This window comes from Hydra vulgaris, chromosome 13 (assembly GCF_038396675.1).
Source record: "Hydra vulgaris chromosome 13, alternate assembly HydraT2T_AEP".
Taxonomy (NCBI): Eukaryota; Metazoa; Cnidaria; class Hydrozoa; order Anthoathecata; family Hydridae; genus Hydra; species Hydra vulgaris.
In genome coordinates, this window is record NC_088932.1 from 18,912,827 (window position 1) to 18,936,845 (window position 24,019).

The following is a 24,019-nucleotide window of genomic DNA, read 5'->3' on the forward strand; positions in this document are numbered from 1 at the left end:
CTCCGTCGAAATATCGATGGAGTCGAATTTCGAACCTCTTGGTTTTGAGCCAGAACTCTAACCACAGCGTTACGTCTACTTGAAAACTTGTGTAGTTACATAACAAAGTTTACATTTCAAAGACGCATTTTTTTAATATTTTGGTTACACTTTTTACAATCTTCCTCTTTTCTTTCCTCCCCCCTCTCCCCCTCCCCCATTTTTATAATAAAATTATATTAGCGATATATTTCGCGTCTATATTTATCTGTCTATATTTATCTGTCTATATTTATGTTTATATATATATATATATATATTATCGCGTCTATATTTTTATAATCAAATTATATTAGCGATATATTTCGCGTCTATATTTATCTGATAAAAAATAAAATGATTTAACGGAAGATCTCATTTGCTCTTCCGACAAAATTGAATATGTCAAATATATATTGCAATGGTTGCGTAGTGTTTATTTACGTTTAAAGTTCTACGAGCTTGAGAAAGAGCTAAGAAATAAATTGAACTGATTTTTTCATTATTGTTAATTTAATATACGTTATCTTGTAATTATTTATATTATACATTAAAAATAAAGTATACTTTGTGTTTGCACTCTCTTCTTATTGAGTCTAATTGAAAATAAGTAGAATTCTTATTGAAACAAATTGAAAATAATTAAATTTTCGTTAACTGATAATGTTTTGTCTCACCTTGAATAATATCAGAAACTCAGTGCTTGTTTTAATAACAGATATTTTTTTATGCTGTCAATGTTATTTGTAATTTACTTTAATGCATAAAATTAATTTTTAAAATGACAAAGTAATATCTAAAGCATAAAAGAATTGTGAACTTTTAAAATAATTTTAAATTGCTTTACATTTAAGATGAATCAAGAAAGTTTTTAAATAATGCTTCTTTAGTAAAAATTTAAATAAATCTTTATTTTGTATTGTTCTTTTGAAATTGAAAAATTTTAAAATTTCATTTTAGATATTATATTAACTTTATAAAAAATTTTAGATTTTATTTGAATAATTTTTGAACAAATATATGGATACTGATATATTAACCACATTAAAAATTTTAATAATTGGGGAAAGTGGCGTTGGAAAGTCATCTTTACTAATTCGATTTACTGATGATACATTCGACCAAGATATTGGAGCTACAATCGGTGTAGATTTCAAAGTTAAAACTGTTGAAGTTGATGGAAATCGCATGAAACTGGCTTTATGGGATACTGCTGGTCAAGAACGGTTTCGCACATTAACACCAAGCTATTATCGTGGTGCACAAGGTGTGATTTTAGTTTATGATGTATCTGTTAGACAAACTTTTGATAAACTTAACGATTGGCTAAATGAATGTGAGACATATGCTACTAAACAAGATATTGTTAAAATGCTTGTTGGAAACAAAATTGATAAACCAGGGCGTCAAGTTACACGACAGGAAGGTTTACAGTTTGCTAGACGTCACTCTATGCTTTTTATTGAAGCCAGTGCAAAAACTAAAGACGGTGTAGAGTGTGCATTTGAAGAGCTTGTTGAGAAAATATTGCAAACACCGGGACTCTGGGAAAAAGAGAGTAAAAGTACCATTGGACTTTCTATTGCTCCTGCTGGTAATGCAAGTAGCTGTTATGGAAGTTGTTCAATAATTTAAATTAACTTTTTTTTTGTTTGTTTGTTTTTTTTAAAAAAAAATTGGTTTTGTTAAAAAATGCATAAAAAGTCTACTCTTAAAATAAAAAACATTGTGAACATTTTTGTTTATAAAATAGTAATTTGTTATACTTTTTGACATACAATATTTTGTATTGCAATATTTAAATTATCTAATGGAAATACTTTATTTAATTATATTTTAAAATTTTTATTTTTGAAATTTACTTTTAAATAACAAGAAAAGTTATAAAACCTAATTTTTCAGATTAGATTTTTTTGTTATTGTTTAGAGTCTGATAAGTATATAAGTTCTTGTTCAGTGTTTAAATTATGAAATAATGCATTTATTATCTTATCGTTTTCATTAATGTTTTTTTTTATGAACTTTTTCTTATTATACAATTTATCCTTAAATAACTCTTGATACAGTAACTCTCTTTATTGTGAAATTTAATTTATTTTATTATTTTGAGCTTATCTTATGAGACTATGCAATTTGCCATATTGTATATATAATATGAATTGTAATTATCATGTAAATGTAACTTTTTAGATTACTTAGCAAGTCTTAATGTAAAAAATAATTTGTAGGTGTTATTCAAATGTTAAATACATAACACTAAGTTAATGACAGCAGGGATGCAAATTCCCAAATAACACCTTAATTTTAAAAGCAACAAAATCAATCTTTTACCCCTGGCCTTTGCTGTCTTAGAGCTCCAAAAATGTTATATGTATATATATATATATATATATATATATATATATATATATATATATATATATATATATATATATATATATATATATATATATATGTTTATATATATATATCCTATTTGTAATAGGTGTTCATAACTTTATTAATAAATCAGTATTTATAATAGTGTTACTCATTATATCATTGTTGCATATACTGGTTTTTATATATTATATGGATATTATGGATAGTGGTTCAAAAAACAACTTTTTTTAGAATAGTCTGCTGCACTTAACTAAATCTGTTTATAACTAAATCTCTATATAATACAAAAACACTAGGTTTAAAATTTTTTTGAATAAAAAATATTTTTAGGGGTGCCTCAAAATCCTTAAAAATTTAACAGGTCCCTTTTTTTTGAAATTTTGAAAAAAAAAGTTTTTCTAAAGTATGTCAACCTGGTACTCAAAAGAAGCAAAATTATATTAAAACTTCAAAAATAATAATCAATTTACATAAAAATATTTTTCAGATATAATTACCTAAAAGCTATTGTTTTTAAGATGTAAATATAAAAAGGCAAAATTTTTAAGTTTTTTTAAAATAATTTATTTAAACTTGTTTTTTATGTAAATTGATTATAATTTTTGAAATTTCTATATAATTCGCGTTTTTGAGTACCAGGTTGACATACTTTAGAAAAACTTTTTTTTTCAAAATTTCAAAAAAAGGGACCTTTCAAATTTTTATAGGTTTTGAGGCACTCCTAAAAACATTTTTTATTCAAAAAAATTTTAAACCTAGTGTTTTTGTATTATATAGAACACATTTAGTTAAGTGCAGCAGACTATTTTAAAAAAAGTTGTTTTTTGAACCACCCTAATGGTAAATAATGCTAATATAATATATTGACCTATAATAATATAATATAAAATATAAGTCATTTATATTGATAATGTTCATTATTTTAAGTTAATATTATTTTTTATTTAGATATAAATTTTCTCAGAAAGCTCGGGGCAAAATAAACTAAACACTATGGAAGATAATAAGTAAAAAAAATGACTCGCAACCTTCGGAGTCTGCTAATGCTGTTAATGGGACTTTTAATCGGAATTATTCTTACACAACTGATTTTTTATCATTCAAATAAACAATGTACAGAAAAACAAAGCATACAAAGTTTACAAGGCAGTGAATCAAACAGTTATGCAGAAAAAGGTTTAAAAAAAAAAAAGTTTATTTTTATAGGAGTTATGACTGCTGAAAAATACCTTGATAGTCGAGCAAAAGCTGTCTATGAAACTTGGGGATCAGATTTGAAAGGTTATGGAAAGCTCATGTTTTTTGCAAGCAGCCAGACAAAGCGTACTGATTTACCTGTAATTTCTCTAGATGGTGTTGATGATTCTTATCCACCACAAAGGAAATCAATGATGATGTTAAAATACATGCATGACAATTACATTGATGAATATGAATGGTTTGTTCGTGGAGATGACGATGTTTACATACGTATTGACAAGTTGCAAAGTTTTTTGCGTACTCTTAATAGCAGCGATGACCTTTATATTGGCCAAGCAGGAACCGGAACTAAAGTAGAAAAAGAAACTTTAGGTTTAGGAGCTGGAAATAACTATTGTATGGGGGGTCCTAGTGTTGTTGTGAGTGCTAGTGCTCTGTCAAAAGTTACTCCACATTTTGAATTCTGCTTAAGTCATTTAGTAACAACACATGAAGATGTGGAAGTAGGAAGATGCATTAAAAATTTTGTTGGGGTTTCATGTACATGGGCATTTGAGGTAAAAAATTATTTAAATCAATTTAAACTAAGATTTAAGTAAGGCAATTTTAATATTGTGGTATTTCAAATTTCACAATATCAACCTATTTGCTTTGGCTCACAGTTATTTACCTATTCAACTCTTAAAAGTAAACAATAAGCGAAATCAATTAAGTCAAACAGTTGCTTAAGTGTGTAGTTATTAGTAAGTTTATATTATTGAGGATATAAGTAAGGTATAAGGGGTACAATTTGTGTCGCTTAAAATAAAATTATGTTATGTAACTTAAAAGTATGTTATGCAACTTGGGGTAAACTTGAAATTCCAACTTTCTTGTGTATTTACTTTAAGAATATTACCTTGAATATTTAAAAAGCAAATTGTGTAGAAACCAAAACGTGAAAACAGTTTCAAACATTGTGAAAAAATCAGTAGTTAAAATGTGAAAGAATTTTTAAAATTGAAAATTTCAGGTTGTAAATTGTTTGTATTTTTAAAATATTTGTATTATATTTAATTTATATAAATATTACTTTAAAAAAATTTATATATTTTTATTGTAGATGCAATCTTTGTTCTACCATAATCGATCTGGTGAACTTGCATTTACTCAGAACTTAGATACAAAAGCTGTTCGTGATGCTGTAACTCTTCATCCTATCAAACAATCTCCATATATGCATAGACTACATTTGCATTTTATGGAGTTAAAAATACGTGAACGTACATATGATACCATTCAATTTCAAAGACGGCTTGTTTCTCTTGACACAATTCTTGAAAAAGGTTTCTTAGCTCCATTAACCATAATTAATTTATAATTTTAATATAAGTTTATTGTTTTTATTTAGAGTTGATATTGCTATTCTTGTTATTTAACTGTTATTACTTCCCCAATGTTGAAGGTGGTAGTACTACAAGAAGCATAAGTGGGAATCAAGTTTGGTACTTACCAAATAACCACTCTATTACTACACCACAGCTGCATATATATTATTATATTCAATAATATTAATAAAATATATATTTTTTATTTGAAGAGTATTTTCAATTCAAAAAAAAAGAAAAACTGAAAAAAAATATTTGTAAATAAAGAAGTATTTGACTCAAGACAATCAAAAAGGTTGCTCCGGCTATCTTTGCACCGCCACAAACTTCAACTGTGTATAATAATAGCAATAATAATAAAAATACACACTAGAAGATATGGGGCTAAGATATTTGAGATAAATATGGGGCTAAGATATTTGAGATAAATTTCAAATGTGTAACAAATTTGATATAGTTGTCAATTTAAAATGTTAGAACAATAAATAATTGTATATTAGTTGTTTTTTTTTTACCAATTTTCCCATACTGAACCAAAGATCATTAGGTCATCATAAGACTTTCTAAAAATTTACAAATCCAATAGGTATTATGGGTAAATAGAGTAAATTAAAGTTTATATGTATATTAATAATATATATTGTTATCAAATTAGTTAAAAAGTTTTGTTTTAAACATTTTTTGCATCTAGGATTAGAAAAGCTAGATGAAGAAGAAGTTATTTCCTTAAGTGATGTGAAAAATTTCCACGATCAAATGATGAACAATGAGACTCCTGTTTGGGAAATGTTTACACCTAGAAAGGTTTTTTTAATTACATATTTATTATAGTTGTTATTTTACTTTATTACAATTTGAAATTATTTTAGAATTTATTATTATTTTAAGTTATTACATTTCATGTGTAAATATTAAACTTTAAAGTATACTTTAAGAAGAATTTGGGTTTACTTTGAAGTAGGGTAGGATGGGGCAATGTGGATCTATAAGGTCAAGTAGAGTAATGTAATTCTTATTAATACTTATTAATTTTTTAAAAATGGGATTTTTTTATTTGTATGTTCTTAGTAAAACAGCTTTCTAAATTTGCCATATTAGCTTACATGGGAAGTTTTTAAGTATATTTTTTGATTCAAAGTTGGGAACACATACAATATAAACAGAATTTTCTATCAATAATCTTAAACTTTAACAGAGGTATCAAAAATTGCTGCCATAAAAAATACTTTATTTAAAAGAAAAAATTAGGTTCCGGAGAAAAGAACAAAAGATGCATATTTTGTATTGTATAAGATGCATATGGACATTTCCAAAAAATCACGCACAGAAGATTGCATCTGTTGCATTAATTATTTTGAAAATAATGCACTTTGTAATCTCTAACTTTTATTTAAATGACATCTGTGTATATGTTTCTTATACAAAGTATGGTAGCTATGGGTCGCTTCATTATAGAATAAATCAATTTTTAATGGAGTGACACATGGAGCAGAAAAAAGCAACAACAAAAAAAAAAATTAAATAAATGAACCTTTATGAAAATGAATCTCTGAAAATGTATCAGTGACGAGTGTTCTGTATTTTAAGATAATTTTATATAAATAAAATTTATATAAGTTTATATAAGTAAATTATAGTATTTTAAACCAAAATCACACATGGACAAAAAAAAACAAACAAACAAAACATGCAAACATTTGTCATTTTTGGATTGTTTTTTTAGAAATAAATCAGTTATGACTATCATAAATAATATATATTTCAATACTAATTATCTTTAATACAATATTTTAATGTATTATATTAAAGATAAATAATGTATTATATAGTTAATATATTATATATAAGATAAAAAAATTATATCAAATTTTTAACAATAAGTTTAGTTGTAAAACTTGCTCAATAATAATGTGTCCACGGTTATCAGTGTGGTTGAGGTACTAACGGTTTTAACTCACATAAGTCATGTCAGGAGAAGTCGTCTACAGATGAGTATATAAAAATGATTTTATTTTGTTATTTTTGAAATTTAATCTGTGCCATATTATCTACAATTTCTAATACTTCAGCATGGTATGTCTTTGCTCTATCAGCAGAACACAATTCTACAAAGACAAATATACCTGGGGAAATAGTATTAAATTTGTACCTTTCAGATGGAGATGATACCGGATTTACCAATAATGAAGATGATGGTTTCTTAACAATTTTTACTGTTTCTGATTGGTTACAAATTGCCATAAAAGCACTATCAATATTAAAAAGAAAAGAGTGGTGGTGGCGAATACCCTTGACATTAAATTTATCTTTGAGAAGCGTCTATTGATCTCACTTTGCTTTGCAGTAATACACTCATTTGTAATAAAGATGATCTAAAAAATAAACATTTAATAACCAAAAGTTTCATATCTACAACTTTCATTTTTAGGTTTTTTCTCTAAATATGACTAACATTAATTTTGGTATTTTTTTTTACTTACAATGCTCACAAAACCTTCCAAACTGCAACAATATTGTTTTCCAGCCATTATTGTTAGCCATTTACTGTTGTCCAAGCCATTCTTTTTATTTCTCCACCTTTGTCATCAACTGCCCCCTTTCTGTGTGTCGTTGCGAAAAATGACCAACAAATCTCAACAAGAGCAGATGACAATTTGTAAAAAATAATTATGACTGTTATGACATGAATTTTTTATTTGTGATGAAGGACCATCTGTGTAATTTACAAATATTTTGATAACGACTTAATAATTGTTTGATAATGAACAAGATGGCATATTTATCATAATGCAAACGATCGGATACAATGGCATAGAAATATGTATTACTCCAAATTGTAGCAGTTAATACTGTTAGTTGCTGATGAACCCAGTAAGCAGATTGAATTTCACTTTGTTCCATTATTGTGTAATTTTCACTGAAATCTGATTTTAGAAGAATTAAAAATATGGATGAATAGTTAGTTTATAAATATATTTTTATTTATAGTTTATAAATACAACAAGTTTTATGTAACATGTAATAAGAATTTTTTTTTTTGCCTTGAAAAAATTTTTTATTTATTGCGAAGTAGGAATAATTAAAACATGAAGAAAAATTTGTCTCCTATAATTTTTCTTTTGGATAATCAAAATATCATGTATCTTATTTGAATTCCATTTTCCAAATTGGAAAAAATATTTGTTTTTTAATTTTTTTTTTGACTCACTGGAATGGAAATGCTTGTATTTTGTAATTTACAACATAATTATGAGGAGTAATGTGCTCCTATGTTTCAATATGTATTGTTCCGTTAAGAATTTTTTATTTATATAATTACTTTTAAAATTAAAATGATATTAAATGTAAAATATATATGATAACATAGGAACTATAACTACGCTTCTAAGGATTCATTTAGATTGTCATTAAAAATGTAATAACATTTTTTTTACTATTGCTGCTTTGAAACATAGAGGGTTAACTTCTTTCATATAAATATAAGAATTTTATCAAAAAGTGAATAGATAACATTAGTTAAATTGTTTCAATTTCAATATATAACCCTAGAACTTTTGATCTGTTTTCAATTGAAATAACCCTTAAAATTTATAATTCAACAAAGTTTTATTATACTTAGAAGTTTTATAAGTTGTACTAGGATGTTTTGTAAGTAGCACTACTTCCAAGTACTAGGAAGTTTGAAATATATAATACACAAGAGTTAATGAAAGCTGTGATAATAATAATTGATTTACATAAAAGCTTTACATTCTTTTGGAAATGGCTGTCATAAAAAACTATTTTCTTTGTCAAAAGTAGCTAAAGAATTAAAATTTAAACCACTCATTAAAAGTACTATTGTATTTAAACTTTTTACCAAACAGTTTAAATAGGATTTATATTCAATGACAAGTTTTTGTATTTCATATAAAAATAATAAAAATGAGATATAAACCTCACATTACATCACTTCATTACATCACAGAAAATCTCACATTACATCACTAAATACTTCATTACATTACATCACTAAATGGATTAAAATGAGCTATTAATTATGATTCAAAGCAATTTTATTCGAACAACTTTTTCAACAATAAGCTTTTTTCTTTGAAATTCACTAAAAATGATGTTCAATTATGATTTTAAAAATTAAATAAAAAATTTTGTTCTCAAAATTGAAAGTTAAGTTAAAGAAAGACTCAGATAGACCCCCAAATCAGAACCCCACACTACTCTATTTTTAGATGTTACTGAAAATATTATATTTTTAAAATTAGTAGATAATGCAGTTTTGAAGCATATCATCTTTTCTCAAAGTTACTTTGCTCCCCAGGTGTTTTCCCATTCCTTTCAGTATTTAAAGTGAAAAAAATCATACTTCAAGATTTTAAAATAGCTCTAAGCTTTGCCACCATGACAAAAATGTTTGTCACATTGTTTAACATTGAAAAAGTAACATAAGTTGTTCGAAGTGAACTAGAGTTATTAAAAGTTGAATTTAACTAATCAAAATTTAGGTCTAAACAATGATCTAGCCTAGCTACCATGATATGATAATGTTAGGCCTAAGAAATATACTGATCCAGCTGTATTCGGAAAAACAATTATGTGTGTTTTTTCATAGATTTTTCAGTTTTTTTTTTCTGAAATCTGGTACATTGCGCCGGTGTTGTTCCACCACTTGTAACATATATTGTTTTTGTGCTTCGTCTCTTGTTAAAGTATTTGCAAAGTCTGTGATGAGCTTCATTGCCCTCTCGGCTAAATCATTGACAACTTTTGCATGGCGTATAAACATTGCTGCTTCTTGAAAATTATTGTCGGTTTCCCACTGCTTTGAAAGCAAGTGCAACCAGGCTGTTTCAATTCCAAGTAAATTGAACAGGAGCCAGGATTTCTTGCCAATCAGATGTACTAATTTTGTGGAGGATACTAGCTGTGGGAAGATAGGAACACCTTTATCTAGTGGTTTGTCTTTTTTTGCTTTGATAAGTTATCTGGCAATTTGTTTTTTTTCCGAATCTGACACCAAATTTGAAAAGAGCGAAAATGTGACCATTTCTTCTGCCAGATACCACATATGGCTGTTCAATGCTGAAATTGTTGCTCCAGCTATGTCGGGGTCAATTTTCTTGAACATATGTAGATCATGCCATAACTGAAAATCATTTGATGGTGCATCGGCTGCAGAAGGGGCGGCTAACCACATAAAATAGCTTTCACATAAAATAGGGCATTGAATGTGCAAATGCAACACAACTTTTCCATTTTTTCAGGATCATAATTCAGCTGATCACCAAAAGCATACATTTTAGCACTGTATATAACAGTTGCCATCCAGCTTGAGCCACTGCACTCTACAAGAAAGCGTTTCTCCTAGAAGTATGAGCACAAGTTCTGTACATTCTCTGTAGTCATCACGAGGCATGCTGTTATCTTCTGAGGCCAAGATTTGTTGCAAGAAATTAACAACATTTTCCTTCTGTTGTGTGAGACGTCGATCAGTAATATTCAAAATTCGATTGTTGTTTTATTGTATCCCAAGATTTTTTAAATTCCATGAATTCAGGGGTGTCTGGACTGGATGTTGGACCAAAAGTCTGTTGCCATGCGGAACACAAAATTCTCTCCATCACATGATGACAACTAGCAAAATATAATACTTTCTTGTTTAGCATCAATTCCAACTGTACACACGCACCATTTTTCCATCCTGAATTTGATGCAGTAGTATCGAAAACTAGACCAACAATGGACTGTTCTACTTTCCATTTGACTACAAGAGAATAGCTACTATTAGCCATTGTAGCATCAGTTCCATCCGAGATAACTGGAACCCCAAGAAGTTTACCTTCTTTATAGTTTGGCATCCCAGCCACAAGAACACCTAGCCGTTCAGCATCCTCAGGAACAATTTTCTCATCCCAATGTAATGTTACGCACTTCGGGGAAACAGATGTAGTATTAATCTCATTGGCATTCTCTATTCGAAGCTTTTTAACAGCCGTCCTACTGCTTGTTTTCGATAAAGTCACACACTTCAAATCAGCTCCACCTTCTGCGAGTATAGCCGCCATGAAGGCCATTCTTTTACCAGCTGATAAATTCAAGCGGTCCGCCATTGTTGAAATTTTGTCACTTTTGAAAGAATTCTTGGAAGATCCAGTGTAATTTTGTCTTCTCTGTCATGTTTGGTTTTCTTTGTTACAGTATCAGCTTCCTGACATTAAAAATCTTCATCTTCACATTCGTCTGAACTACATGTAACACTAATATTCTCTTCTGATTCCATGTCTGACTCGGGGAGTCAACACTTGTCGTTTCAGGATTGGTACTCATTGTTGCTGCTAGATTATTTTGACTTCTCAGTTCTTCAGCCATTTTTCTTGCCAGTTTAATTCTCGTTCTCTGTATTTTTTGAGAAACTTTTCATTTGTACTTTTTGTCTTCTGATCCCAAAATAACTCTTTCTTGAGATTTAACTGCTGTAAGAAATTCAACATCTTTTTTTTGCTAATTATCACGAAGCCGGTCCGTTTCTATTTTGTTTCGAGCATCTTGGTGAACAATATAAAAGTGTTTTTTCATATCTTCAATAAACAGTTTTTCCTTTGCTTCATTTGATTGACATCCTTTTTTCTTCTGGAGTGTTCTATAAATATTATAGAGACCCAACATTTTAGCTTTAACTTTGTCTTTGCGTTGTATTGCAATTCTAGCTTTATCCCATTGATTTTGAATTTCCACTACAACTTTTTCAGCTATAGCACCATTACAACTGACATGTTTGGTTTGTTTCATCGGCCCGTCCTTCAAAAAGAAAAAGAAACGCAGCACATTTCTCTTCGAAGGAAATCTTGTTGTTAGTAATTCAGTTAATGGTTTTCCTAATAACCAGATGTCAATATCTTTCCTGAGTCAGGTCTATTCATGATCGTTTTTAACAGTTCCTTCAAAACTAATGATTCCGTATTATAGTGTAATATATACACTATACAGCGCTACGAAATTTCACATAATATGTTTTAATCAAATCTGTTTGTCATATATTTTGTACAAACAATACAGTCTGCTTCTGTCTGATGAGTAATATATAATATATATATATATATATATATATATATATATATATATATATATATATATATATATATATATATATATATATATTATATATATATATATATATATATATATATATATATATATATATATATATATATATATATATATATATACGCACATACACCTTTTTTGTTATAAAGGGAGTAATAAAAACTTATAACAGTTTAAAATTTAGGTTTTGTTTTAGGTTTACTCTTACGAAACGAACTCTCCTGAAATTGGTATGATCAGTCCTTTGAAAGATGGAATGAATATTGTTCTGGGTCAAACAATGGCAATTATTAATAAAGAGGCTCGCAAAGTATTGCATAGAACATTAGAGTTTAAAAGACTAAACCATGGCTATCGTCGTTACCATCCAAAGTATGGTGTCCAGTATATGTTAGATCTTCTTATGAAATATCATCGTCATATTGGGCGAAATCGAAGAAGAATGACAGTTCATGTTCGTCATCATGCATATTTACAACAGCCATTTGGAAATACAATCTATTCTATAGAACCCAGTGAAAAAAACAAAAATGATGCTGTCAATTTTATTTTGCCCCTATCTGGTCGTTTTTCTACATTTGTTTATTTTATGAAAATATTTGAAAATGTTTGTTTGAAAAAAAATATTGAAAGTACCCTAACCATAGTTTATTTTAACAGTGGAACACCTTCCACAAAACATGTAACTTTGATTTCTGATTTTAAAAAGAAATATCCGCTTTATAGCTTTCGCTGGCTCGAAATGGAAGGCGTATTTTCAAGAGGCTTAGCATTAACCATGGGTGCTGCTCAACTTGAAAAAAACTCATTGCTATTTTTCTGTGATGTGGATCTTGAGTTTAATGAAGACTTTATAAGACGCTGTAGAATGAATTCTATAATAGGAAAACAAGTCTATTATCCAATTGTTTTCAGCCAGTTTTCTCCGAATATTACATATGGAAATGAACAAAAACCAAATAGCTCATTTTCGTATTCAGTAGATGAAGGTTTTTGGAGAAAGTTTGGATTTGGTATTACTTGCCAGTATAGGTCAGACTTTGATCTGATTGGAGGCCTGGATACTACTATTCAAGGATGGGGAATGGAAGATGTGGATTTATACGACAGGTTGGTATTATTGTTTGAAAACCTAATTTTTTATTTTCAATTTAAAAAAGGAATTTTCTCCATAAGTTGATGATTTCATTCTAGAATTTAAAAAAATATTTTTTTTACCATATTTTAGGTTTTTTCATTTACCTGAAACCATTTTATTTTCTGATTTTTGATTGTTTTTATAACTTTTTATCTGTTGAAGAAATAATAAATATTGTAATAAATTATTTTCATAATAAAAATTATTTTCATGGTAATAGTATAAAAATAGAATAAAACATGCAGTATAATTATATCTTTGGTTTTATAAATGGTACTAATAGTATGGTAAATCTATTTTTGTTTTAATATAATCTACAATAGGTTTATAAATTGTATAAAATCTATATAAATTGTTGCTGAATTCGCAAAATATTATTATAATGCGAAAATTATTATAATAATATATACATAGTACATACATAAACATCTTATAGCCTGCTGCCGCAAAGGAGTGCTGTAGCAGCAGCTTTGTGAAAGAAAAATAAAAAAAATCAGAAAATAAGGAAAAATAAAGAATAATGAAAGAAAAGATTGCTGCCCTAAACCAAACCCTCAGTCAATGTAGTGCACTCCTTTCCCTTTAGCAGGCTATAAGTATGTACTATATATTAATAAATAATCTGTGCAATATTAATAAAATTACTATTATTACTATAATATTTCCGTGAGTTTGGCAACAACAGTGCCAAATTCATGAAAAAGGCAATATTTTGCTGGTTTCACAAGTTCGACAAGTTTGTAAATTTAGCGTAACATACATAAATAATATACATATATATATATAACATTTCATATATATGTGTGTTTCATTTATACAGGCCTTGTTATGAGATTTCGCTGCGTAGCGAAAACGCGTAACGCATTTTTAAGTAACTCAACTCAGCAAATATATTTTGCATCGTTAGAAGTTATATTGCGTCACTAGCGTCTTTTCAAGTACCGCATTGTAATTAAAGTTATTTTATTAACGCGTTAAAAATCATACAAACAGTTTTTTTTTTTCTCACTATAACAAAAGTTACAAATAAAATCTAAGTTCTTATTTAAAAAATCATTTTTATTTTTTGTTTCAAATATGAACTAAATTTTATTTTGAAAAAAAATATTTTTTTCATGAAACTTAAAATAATGTTTGTTATTTTTTCTTATGATTTTACAGTTGGTTTTTGGTTATTTTATTAACTGTTAATAAATTTTTTCTTATTTAATTTGTGAACTCTTTTTAATAATGTTTTTAAACGATAAAGAATTTTTTTTTTGTTATTTATCAGTTATCGATAACATATTCGTGATCATAATTTATTTTCATAAATTGAAAGAACGTCTTTAAAACTTTATGTTATTGAATTAACAATAAACAAAATATCTTATTAATAAAATATTTACATCAAAATAAATTGTGCATTTTTTAAACTATTATGACTAAAAATAATTTTTATATTTAAAAGGAATTTATTCCTTATTTATTCCTTAAGATAAAACTTAAAACACTTTATTTTTTTTAACTAATTTTTAACAACAACAAAAAAAATTATGAAACAAACTGTTTCTTTAACAAAAAATCTATTAGTTTACAATTGCGGTTAAATGCTTTTACTTATGACTTTATTTCTTCAGAATAAACGTTACGTTGCGTCACGCTAACGACAATCAAAAGATAATTTAAATATTCTAAAAGATATAAGTTTTTGCGTAGCGCAAAACTGTTGAACTCGTAGGCAAATCACCTTTTTGCAAGCAAAATGCGAGCTGCGTAACGCTTCTTAACAAGGCCTGTTTTTATATTTATATATATATATATATATATATATATATATATATATATATATATATATATATATACACATATTATATATACCTTGATACTTTTATCATGTAACCCGGTACAACCTGTCCCATGCCCTTGCGTAACCCAGTCCTAATAACCCAGTACTACCTGCCCCATACTTGCTGCCTTGTAGGGTTTGCTTTTTTAGAAAAAATGGTAGAAGAAACAAACTCTAACTTAAAAATCCCCTGCCTTAAGGCCTTGATTGAGTAAGGCTAGAGATAATGTCTCGATAAAAATACTCATCTTGGCCAGATGTTTGCTGCATCCAGCTACTGTCTAGCAGAAGGTCTTCTTGTGTTTTATAGTTTTTGATACTTTAGTCATTTTTAAATTGTTAAAGAATTTGACTCAAAGCACAGATAGTACTCAGTACACTATCTAATAGTCCAAGCAATTGCCTCATTAATTTTAATAAACCCTAAGCCATAACAAAAGGCTCCAAATGTGGCTTCCACAATGCACACAAAAAGTACAAGCAGGGACATGTTAATACTCTGATATTTTACAGCTGATGATGGAATTAACCTCTCTGACAGCTACCACAGAGTTCGGGAAACCTGACCACCAGCCATTCTGAGAACCATAAAACTGAGTTTTAGAGCTGTATCCTCATTAGGATATAATTGAATGAGTTGCCTAGTCATAAAAACAGAGACACAATTAAAACCCATGCAAAGAGTCAATAAGATCCAGTATTGGACATCCTAAACTAGAAACAATGTATTATAAATACATCTACGCCTGCTAATAGATGAAGAAGGGGTACAAAGTTGATCAACAGATAGAATCTGTTTACCTCTTAAGTCTTTACCTAGAAGACCTTCTACTAGACAGTAGCTGAATGCAGTTAACATCTGCCCAAGATGAGTATTTTTATTGAGAAAACCATTGTCATCGCCAAGTTCTTTAAATCTATAATTCACTAATATTCATGGTCTTTGAAGTAACTTTTCTTCTTTTGAGTCTTATCTTTTACAAAGCTCACCAGACCTACTTGCTCTTTGTGAGACTAATTTGAGTTCAGCTGTTTTATCTTGTAATCATAGTGTTGATGGTTATCTTCCTTTAATTTGTAAAGACTCCAATAGTCACATGCTTAACCTTGGCATTTACATTTGTAAGAATTCACCCATTTGTCAGAAAACTAAGTTTTAATCTACAGACTATTTTTTATGTACTTTTGTTTAGCACCACTTCACTCTATCACCTGTCTCTTTGTTCTTTATCGCTCTCCTTCATCTCAAGACTGCACTCTTTTTGGTGTTATTTCTGATCAAATTGATCAACCCTTTCTCTTTATCCTTCAGCTAATATGGTTGTTGTTGGTAACTTTAATGCTCATCACACTAAATGGCTTAGTTCTGGTGTTAGTGACTCTGCAGGCATTAAGGCCCACAAATTTTGCCTTTCTCAATCTCTAACTCAAGTTTTCAACTTTCCAACTTGCTTTCCAAACAATTTAAATCATTTACCTTCTCTACTCAACTTATGCCTTGTTTCTGATCCTAGTCAGTGCCTAGTTTCTCCACATTCTTCATCTCATTCTTCTTCATCATCAGAATCTCCCTATCATTGTACCTCTTACAACTACATTAAAGCTGACTGGGACTCTTTCTGCGATTTTCTTCATGATGGCCCTTGGGTAGAAATCTTTCGTCTCCCTGCTGACAAATGTGCATCTTACTCAACTTCTTGGATTCAGGCTGGCATGGAATCTTTTATTCCCTCTCGACAATTCCAAGTCATGCCTCACTCTTCTCCATGGTTTTCCTCACATTATGCTGATGCAATTTCCAATCGAAACCATTACTTCCATATCTATCAGCAAAACAATTCTCCAGAAAGCAGATGTCTGTTTACTATTGCTAGAAACCATTGTAAAAAGGTTTTGTCTAATTCCAAAGCCCTCTATTCTCAGGCCATGAAATCTCGTATTTCATCTCAAAAGTTAGGCTTGAAAGGTTCCTTTTTTTAGCCATGAAAGGTTTCTTTCTTGACAAAAAAACATACTGCCAAAGGTTTGCAGTTCGCAAACAAACATCTGAATTGACCCATAAAAAATTGGTTGAAAAATTACGCTAAAATGGGTCTTCCAGCAAGACAACAATCTGAAACACTATAGTTGCAAGGCAAAGGAGTAGTTTCAGGTCAATGGGGTTGAGGTTAAGGAGTGACCTGCTCAGTCATCCGACCTAAACCTATTTTTAACTTATTTTATTATTTGAAAACTTATTTTTAACTTAATGTTAAAAAATTAACTTTTTTAATGTTTAACTCTAAAAAATTATTAATTTTCTTCATTTTCAGATACCACTGCTATTTTAATGACTAGTACCTTTTTTTAATATTATTGTTTTGTGTAGCGTAGAGCGATTTACGTACGCCGTAAGTGATTTTACATAAACAGCAAGGGATTTTGGTTAAGCGACTTTTTATCATTTTTTATCTTTTAAATTATTCTATAAGCGGTATGATAAAAGAAGTAGTTAATTTTTAAAAAATCACATTTGAATGACCATTATGTAAAAATGTTTGTTACAGAAGTTTGAGTTACAATTATGATATAAGCGCTATTTACTAATGAAAAAAATTCAAATGAAATTAAACATTTTTATTTTTATTTTATTTTATTGTAATGATTGATTTTTTTACTTGGAAAATAATACTTTTAGCTTGAAGCAAAGATCATAATAATATAATTTAATTCTGATAAAAAATATGATTTAATTTAAGACTAATTTAATAAAAATACATAATTTTATTCTAATAAAAATATATATATGTATATATAATTTAATTTAGACTTAAAAAATATATATCTAATTTTAATTTAAAAAGTATATTTAAGTTGATTAAAATTAAAGTTAATGCTTGGGTTTAACTTGACTGTTAAATTTATTTAAAAATATTTTTAAATATTGTTCAATATATTAACTTTATTTATATTCCAGGGCTTGAATTAATGCAAAATAGTCAAATCGCGAAAAAAAAAGTTTCAACCCCTTCCATCCCTGGCGCCACTCTGCAGCAAGGGGAGTGGGTTGCGTTAGTATAAAATTGTATTTTTTCAACATTGGTTTGTAATTGTAATTTATTTAACATAATATCTCTCATATTTAAATATTATCTTTTATTTTTCTCGTTTGGCTTTAAAGTTTAAAGTAGTGTAGTTTACTGTTATAATTTACAGCTTAAGTTTTAGTTTTAAGGTAATGAGCAACTTAATGGTATTACGATATTACTTTTAGTATGATATTACTTTTAGTTATTTGTTTGACGATAAAACACGTTATTTTTAAAGAGTATTGAATTGTTATTCTAAAAAACTGTACAACAATGATAAAACAAACTGCAAAGTTTAGCTTGTGTTAATATAAAACAACTTTGTGATGCTGTTTGTGTTGTTTTACAAAGTTAAGTTTTTATAACATTATTATCATAAAATGTGTTTAAAATAAAACAAATTAAATAAATAGAAATGTTTATTTAAAAAAAATGCATAGGCATGGATATCCGTAGGCGAAATGAGTAAGGTCAAAGCAAAAAATAAACATTAGATACCATGTTTTTATAATTTATTGCTATTACTATTAAAAATCTTAGAATAATAAATTTAATAAACTATTAAAAATTTAAGTATAAATAATTTTTTCATTCAAACAGTTTTTATAAGTGAAAAAAAAATTTAGTTTAATAAATCGATTTATATTTCATTAAGTTTAAGTATATGCTTAAATTATTTCATTAAGTTTAAGTATATGCTTAAATTATTTTTTTGGAAAAAAGTTCCTTGAGCAGTAGAAAAATAATTTTTTAATTTTTATTTTTTGAAGCAAAAAACTTTCTGGTTTTTATTAGCATTACATTTTTTAATAAAAACAAATTTAATATATTTTTTAATCTATCACAAAATTGCATAAGTTCGGCCACCGTGTAACTTCGGTCATTTAAGAAAAATATAAAAAAAGCATACAAAAATCAAATTTTACAATCTTTTTTTTCTCAAATAATATTTGTAATTAGTTCGTAAATATGAATCTTTAAAAAAATAGTAATGTTTATTTGCAACCCACTGAAATAATTCTTTAGCAAAACAACAACTTGAAAAAATGCAAACTAATAAAATCTAAAATAGGCAAATTATAAAAATAATTGATCATATTTAACCTTTGTATTATTAAGAATCACCAAATTAATTATATTTACAAAAAAAAATTTAATAATTTTTGAAAATTAACTACTTTTTTTATTTAAATTAGTGAAATTTTGAAATAGTCTAACTTCGGATAAACAGCGAAGGAGAAAATTAGCAGTAGTATTGTGAAATGTTGATAAGTAAATGTAAAATTTACCGGTAACTTTACCTGTAAATTTACCAGTAAATTTTGACTTTTTTAAAATGAATACACACCACGGTATTTTATTTGAATAAAAAGCTTGTTCATAATTTTAAAATTAACTGACGGTTCTTTGAGTTCTAAAAAATGTCAAGCTTGTGACATTTTTTTTGGAGATAAAATTACAGCTTAACGACAATTATGAATGTGTTGCGAATCCTGTGATAATTGGTTGTGTGGATTTTGCTGTTCTACTATGGTCAATACTACCTGCAAAAATTGCCAATAAACATACAAAGCTCATCTAAAGCAAAGTAGTGTTTTTTTGTTAATTGAAAAAACCTTTTTAAATTAATTGAAAAATATATTTTAAAATTTATTAACCAGTGGCGTAGAAAAAGTGATAATGGCCAAAGTAATAAAATAGTTACATAACTAACTACAATGAAAATTAAAAATACTACTACTTATATTAAAAAGACCTTTTTTTATGTGGTCCTTCTTGTTTTCTTTGGTGCCCCAAAAGACTTTTTTTTCGAGCCCAGGGTGACGCCCTCCTTAGTTACTGGTATTACCTGAATTTATATCATAATTTTACAATAAAACAACATTAAAGATTAGTTTTCATTATTTGTGACGTCAAGATTGTGGTACGTTATTAGTTTTTATATAGTGCTTTACATTGAATAAAAATCTCAGTGCAAGGGCAAACATGCTTCTATTCAAAAGATAAATTTAGCATTACTTATTTTGTTAACCCTAATAAAAAAGCTTAGGCAAAAACATTACTTTTAAGAATTGCCAAATAAATGCTAAATTAGGGAAAAAACAAAAACAAATCGCGAAAATATTTTTTTAAGAAAAAAACTAATTACGAAGGTGTGAAAAGCAAATTCGCAATCACAATACGCTTAATTTGAGCCTTTAAGAATTTAATTCTTAAAAATAATTTAAAGAAGATTTAATCCTTAAAAAAGATTTAGCTCATTTCTATTGCAATAGCTTTTTGGTTTTCCTTCCTAAACATTTTTTTATTACTCAGTATCAAATTTTAAATAAACGACTGCATCAAAAATGTGCACAAAATATAAGTTAAACTTTTTTTTTTTTATAACACAAGTTAAATCGCAGCGATTATTTTTTTAATAAATGATATATTAAATTTATTTTAATAAATGATATATTAAAATATTAAATTTAATTATTTAATATATAAAAAAATAAAAAATAAACATTTCCGTAATAATAAAAAAGAAGTTAATATTATTGCATTAATTTAAAAAAGTTAATATCTTTAAAAAATAAAGAAAATTTTATGATGTCAAATTCACATTAGGCTATTGTGTCAAGCATTTTTCATTTAAAAAAAGGTCTGCTATAGCATATATAGCAATTGCTTGCTAGTTTTGCAATCTTTATAGCATACAGCTTTTCAGCAACAGAAGAAAAAAACAAAGAATAATGAAAAAAAAAAATGTGTATATACATTATGTGTTTATATATAAATATGTGTAACACACATATATATATATAATTTTCCTTTTTAATTAATATATGGGTAGCCATATATTAATTAAAAATATATTAGCCAGCCAAATGGCACTGCATATACTGCAGAATTCCCAATGGGTTTAAAGTTCCCAAAATTCAATGACTTTTTTTTTTTTTTTTTTTGAAGAATTAGGACAATTTCAATAAAAATTCCCATTATTTTGTAAAATGTTAACAATAAATATTCCCAATATTGCGAAAATGTGGTAAAAAATATATTCCACCCTGCATATATTTGTATATTTATATTTTTTTATATTTATGTATAATTGAAAATATGTACATATATATATATATATATATATATATATATATATATATATATATATATATATATATATATATATATATATATATGTACAGTGTTAAATGGAAATATATATATGGCAGTGTTAAATGGAAAAAATTTTTGTTAAGTGATTTTCTACTACTAATATAATTGCTCTGTTCTGTTAAGAACATTGAGCACTCTATTGTGTAGAATACTTTTTAAAGTTGTTTAAATATATATTTATATATATATATATATATATATATATATATATATATATATATATATATATATATGATATATAAAAATGCATAATTTTACTTTTTTATACATATAGATACATCAAGCCTTCTCAGGAGATGCATGCGGTGGCATGTCATATATGACCATGTATACTTTTTTTTTTTTGACAACTTGGCCACGGTTTTTTTTGCACATAATGATAATTTGGGTGTTTTGTAAAATGAGGTGAAAACCAAATTAATTTAAAGAGAAAATAAGAAATTGAACAAACCATAAACTGAAAAGAGAAATGAACTTAATGAATGATAAAATAAATAAACTATAAACTAGTGAAAATAAAAGTATAAAACTAATATATTTTTTAATTTAAATGCATCTCAGTTAATAGTTCAGACTTAATTAAATTTAAAAGCGTTTCAATTAATAGTTTAATAATAATAATGTTTCTTTATTGACACGTTTATGTAGCACATAGGTTCATTAATTGTGTCATTTATGAGGTGCAACTGTTACATTGGCATTGGTTGAAGGTTTAAATCCTACTAATGGATAATTTTTTTAAATATTTTTTTTGCTTTGTAGATATTAGAGATTATCAAAGTTTCATTAGAGGTTATCAAATTTTTAAATAATTAAGTTTCCAAGTAGTTAAATTTGGATTAAATTTTTCTAATTTCTTTTAAATTAAATGAAAACATATATTAATACTTTTATTTTTTATGATTTATTTTTTATTCATTTTATCAAAAATATAACAAATCTCAGCGGTGTTTTATGTATTATTATCATTCATTGAAATTTTTATTTTTTTAATTTAGTTTTGTAATTTTTTTTTAGTTTTTTATTTCTCTTTTTAGTTTATAGTTTGTTTATTATTAATTTTAAATTAAAATTTACATTTGTTTATTCAGCGGATTTTTTAAATGAGAAGACTTAAAATATGCTAGGAGCCATGGGCAAGTTGTCAAAACAAAGTATTATGTGCCTGGTAGTCATATAAGGTGTGCGGCTGCATGCCTCTCCTGAGAATGCTTGATACATATATATTTCTTATATATACCACATTTAAAATACTCAATCCTGATCAGTAAACCAGTTTAATGACAGGAAAATGTATGTTTGTAAAAGATTGCCTCTTTCCTAATGTCATTTTTAAATTGAATAATGGCACTATGGAAACCTGCCCAAACCTCACATGTGAAAATTAAAAAAAATATATGATTAAATCATTTTACAATTTGTATTGGTTAGGTATGTGCTCAGCGAACAACATACTGTTTTTCGAGCAGTTGATCCTGGTTTAGTTCACATATACCATGATATCGTTTGTGATAATAATCTTTCAGAAAAGCAGTTAACTATGTGCTACAAATCAAAAGCGACAGCATATGGTTCTGAAGCAAAACTTTTTAAAATTATATCTGAAAAAGGATACTTGAAGAGTTAAGTACCCAAATTGTGGAATTTGTTTGTGTATTGCTATTTATTGCGGTTGGTTCTGCGGTGTTTATTGCAGTTGGTTCAGCGGTGTTTGAAAACTGATGTAGTGGTGCTGGTTTGTGTCAACAATAAAAAGGGTTTATAATCAATGAGGATAAAATCCAAAAATCAAATTTTTTTTTTTTTTTTTTGATTCAATATGTTACATAGAGAAATATATTTTTTAACTTTTAAAAGGTTTTAAAATGTCATATTTATATGTTATTTATACAATACATAATATTTATATTTGTAAAATTATTTAGTTTCCTTTTGTTTTGAAATAAATTTAAATCAAAACGTTTTTTAATTTTTTAATCATTAATGGAAAAATTAATATGTTAGTATTATCTTGACAAACAATTTTGATAGCAAATTTGTGATAATTGATATTTGAATAATATACAATAATGTACACATTTTAATAAAATAATAAATACATGACCTAAATATTTAGAAAAATACATTTTTTTTACAGCAGTTTACGATAATTAGTTTTTTGTTTTTTTGAAGTTTAGTGTTAATACTTATATCTTTAAAAAAATGATTAAGTTCTCATTTATTTTTTTCATGTAACTATCAACTTTATTTAAAGTAACTAAAAATTTACTGGAAAAAATAATAAATACAGAAATGGTTTATTTGATTTTATATTGAAAAAAAAATCAAGAAAGTTCAATGTTTATGGGTTTATATAATAACTAATTAGCAAATATAATTATACAATAAAATAAATTATTAAGTTTTTTTGCAAAAGGTTTATCAATCACTTCATACAATATCTACAACAATTAGGTCACATTTTATTGCATGCCCCTTTTTTTTTACTTCAATTAGTCTCTTGGGCATGCTGTTTACCAATTTTTGGCATTTTGACAGTGGTATGATGCTGTAAAAGCATCATATCATGATGCTTTTACAGCCTGCCACAAATTTTTTTTGTTCCAAGGCTTTTGTTTTGCTACCTTATCTTTTACAATTTTCCATAAATTTTCTATCGGATTTAAATCTGGCAATTGTGCTGGCCAATCCAATTGTCTAATACCATTAATTTGGAACCATCTCTTTGCAATAGAAGATGTATATCTTGCTGAAATAT

At 27.0% G+C, this 24,019-nt stretch overlaps 2 protein-coding genes across 2 annotated transcripts; both read left to right on the top strand.

Moving 5' to 3' along the window:
- Positions 1-980: 980 nt before the first annotated feature.
- LOC100203001 (ras-related protein Rab-18) lies at positions 981-2,212 on the top strand. The gene has a single exon (XM_065814952.1). The coding sequence runs from the start codon at positions 1,039-1,041 to the stop codon at positions 1,651-1,653; it is 615 nt and encodes a 204-aa protein (XP_065671024.1). The 5' UTR covers positions 981-1,038; the 3' UTR covers positions 1,654-2,212.
- A 1,127-nt stretch (positions 2,213-3,339) lies between these two features.
- Positions 3,340-23,220, top strand: LOC100199409 (chondroitin sulfate synthase 1). The gene is made up of 5 exons (XM_065816327.1): positions 3,340-4,157; positions 4,703-4,925; positions 5,659-5,771; positions 12,265-13,178; positions 22,693-23,220. The coding sequence occupies exons 1-5, from the start codon at positions 3,417-3,419 to the stop codon at positions 22,886-22,888; spliced, it is 2,187 nt and encodes a 728-aa protein (XP_065672399.1). The 5' UTR covers positions 3,340-3,416; the 3' UTR covers positions 22,889-23,220.
- The last annotated feature ends 799 nt before the right edge of the window (positions 23,221-24,019 follow it).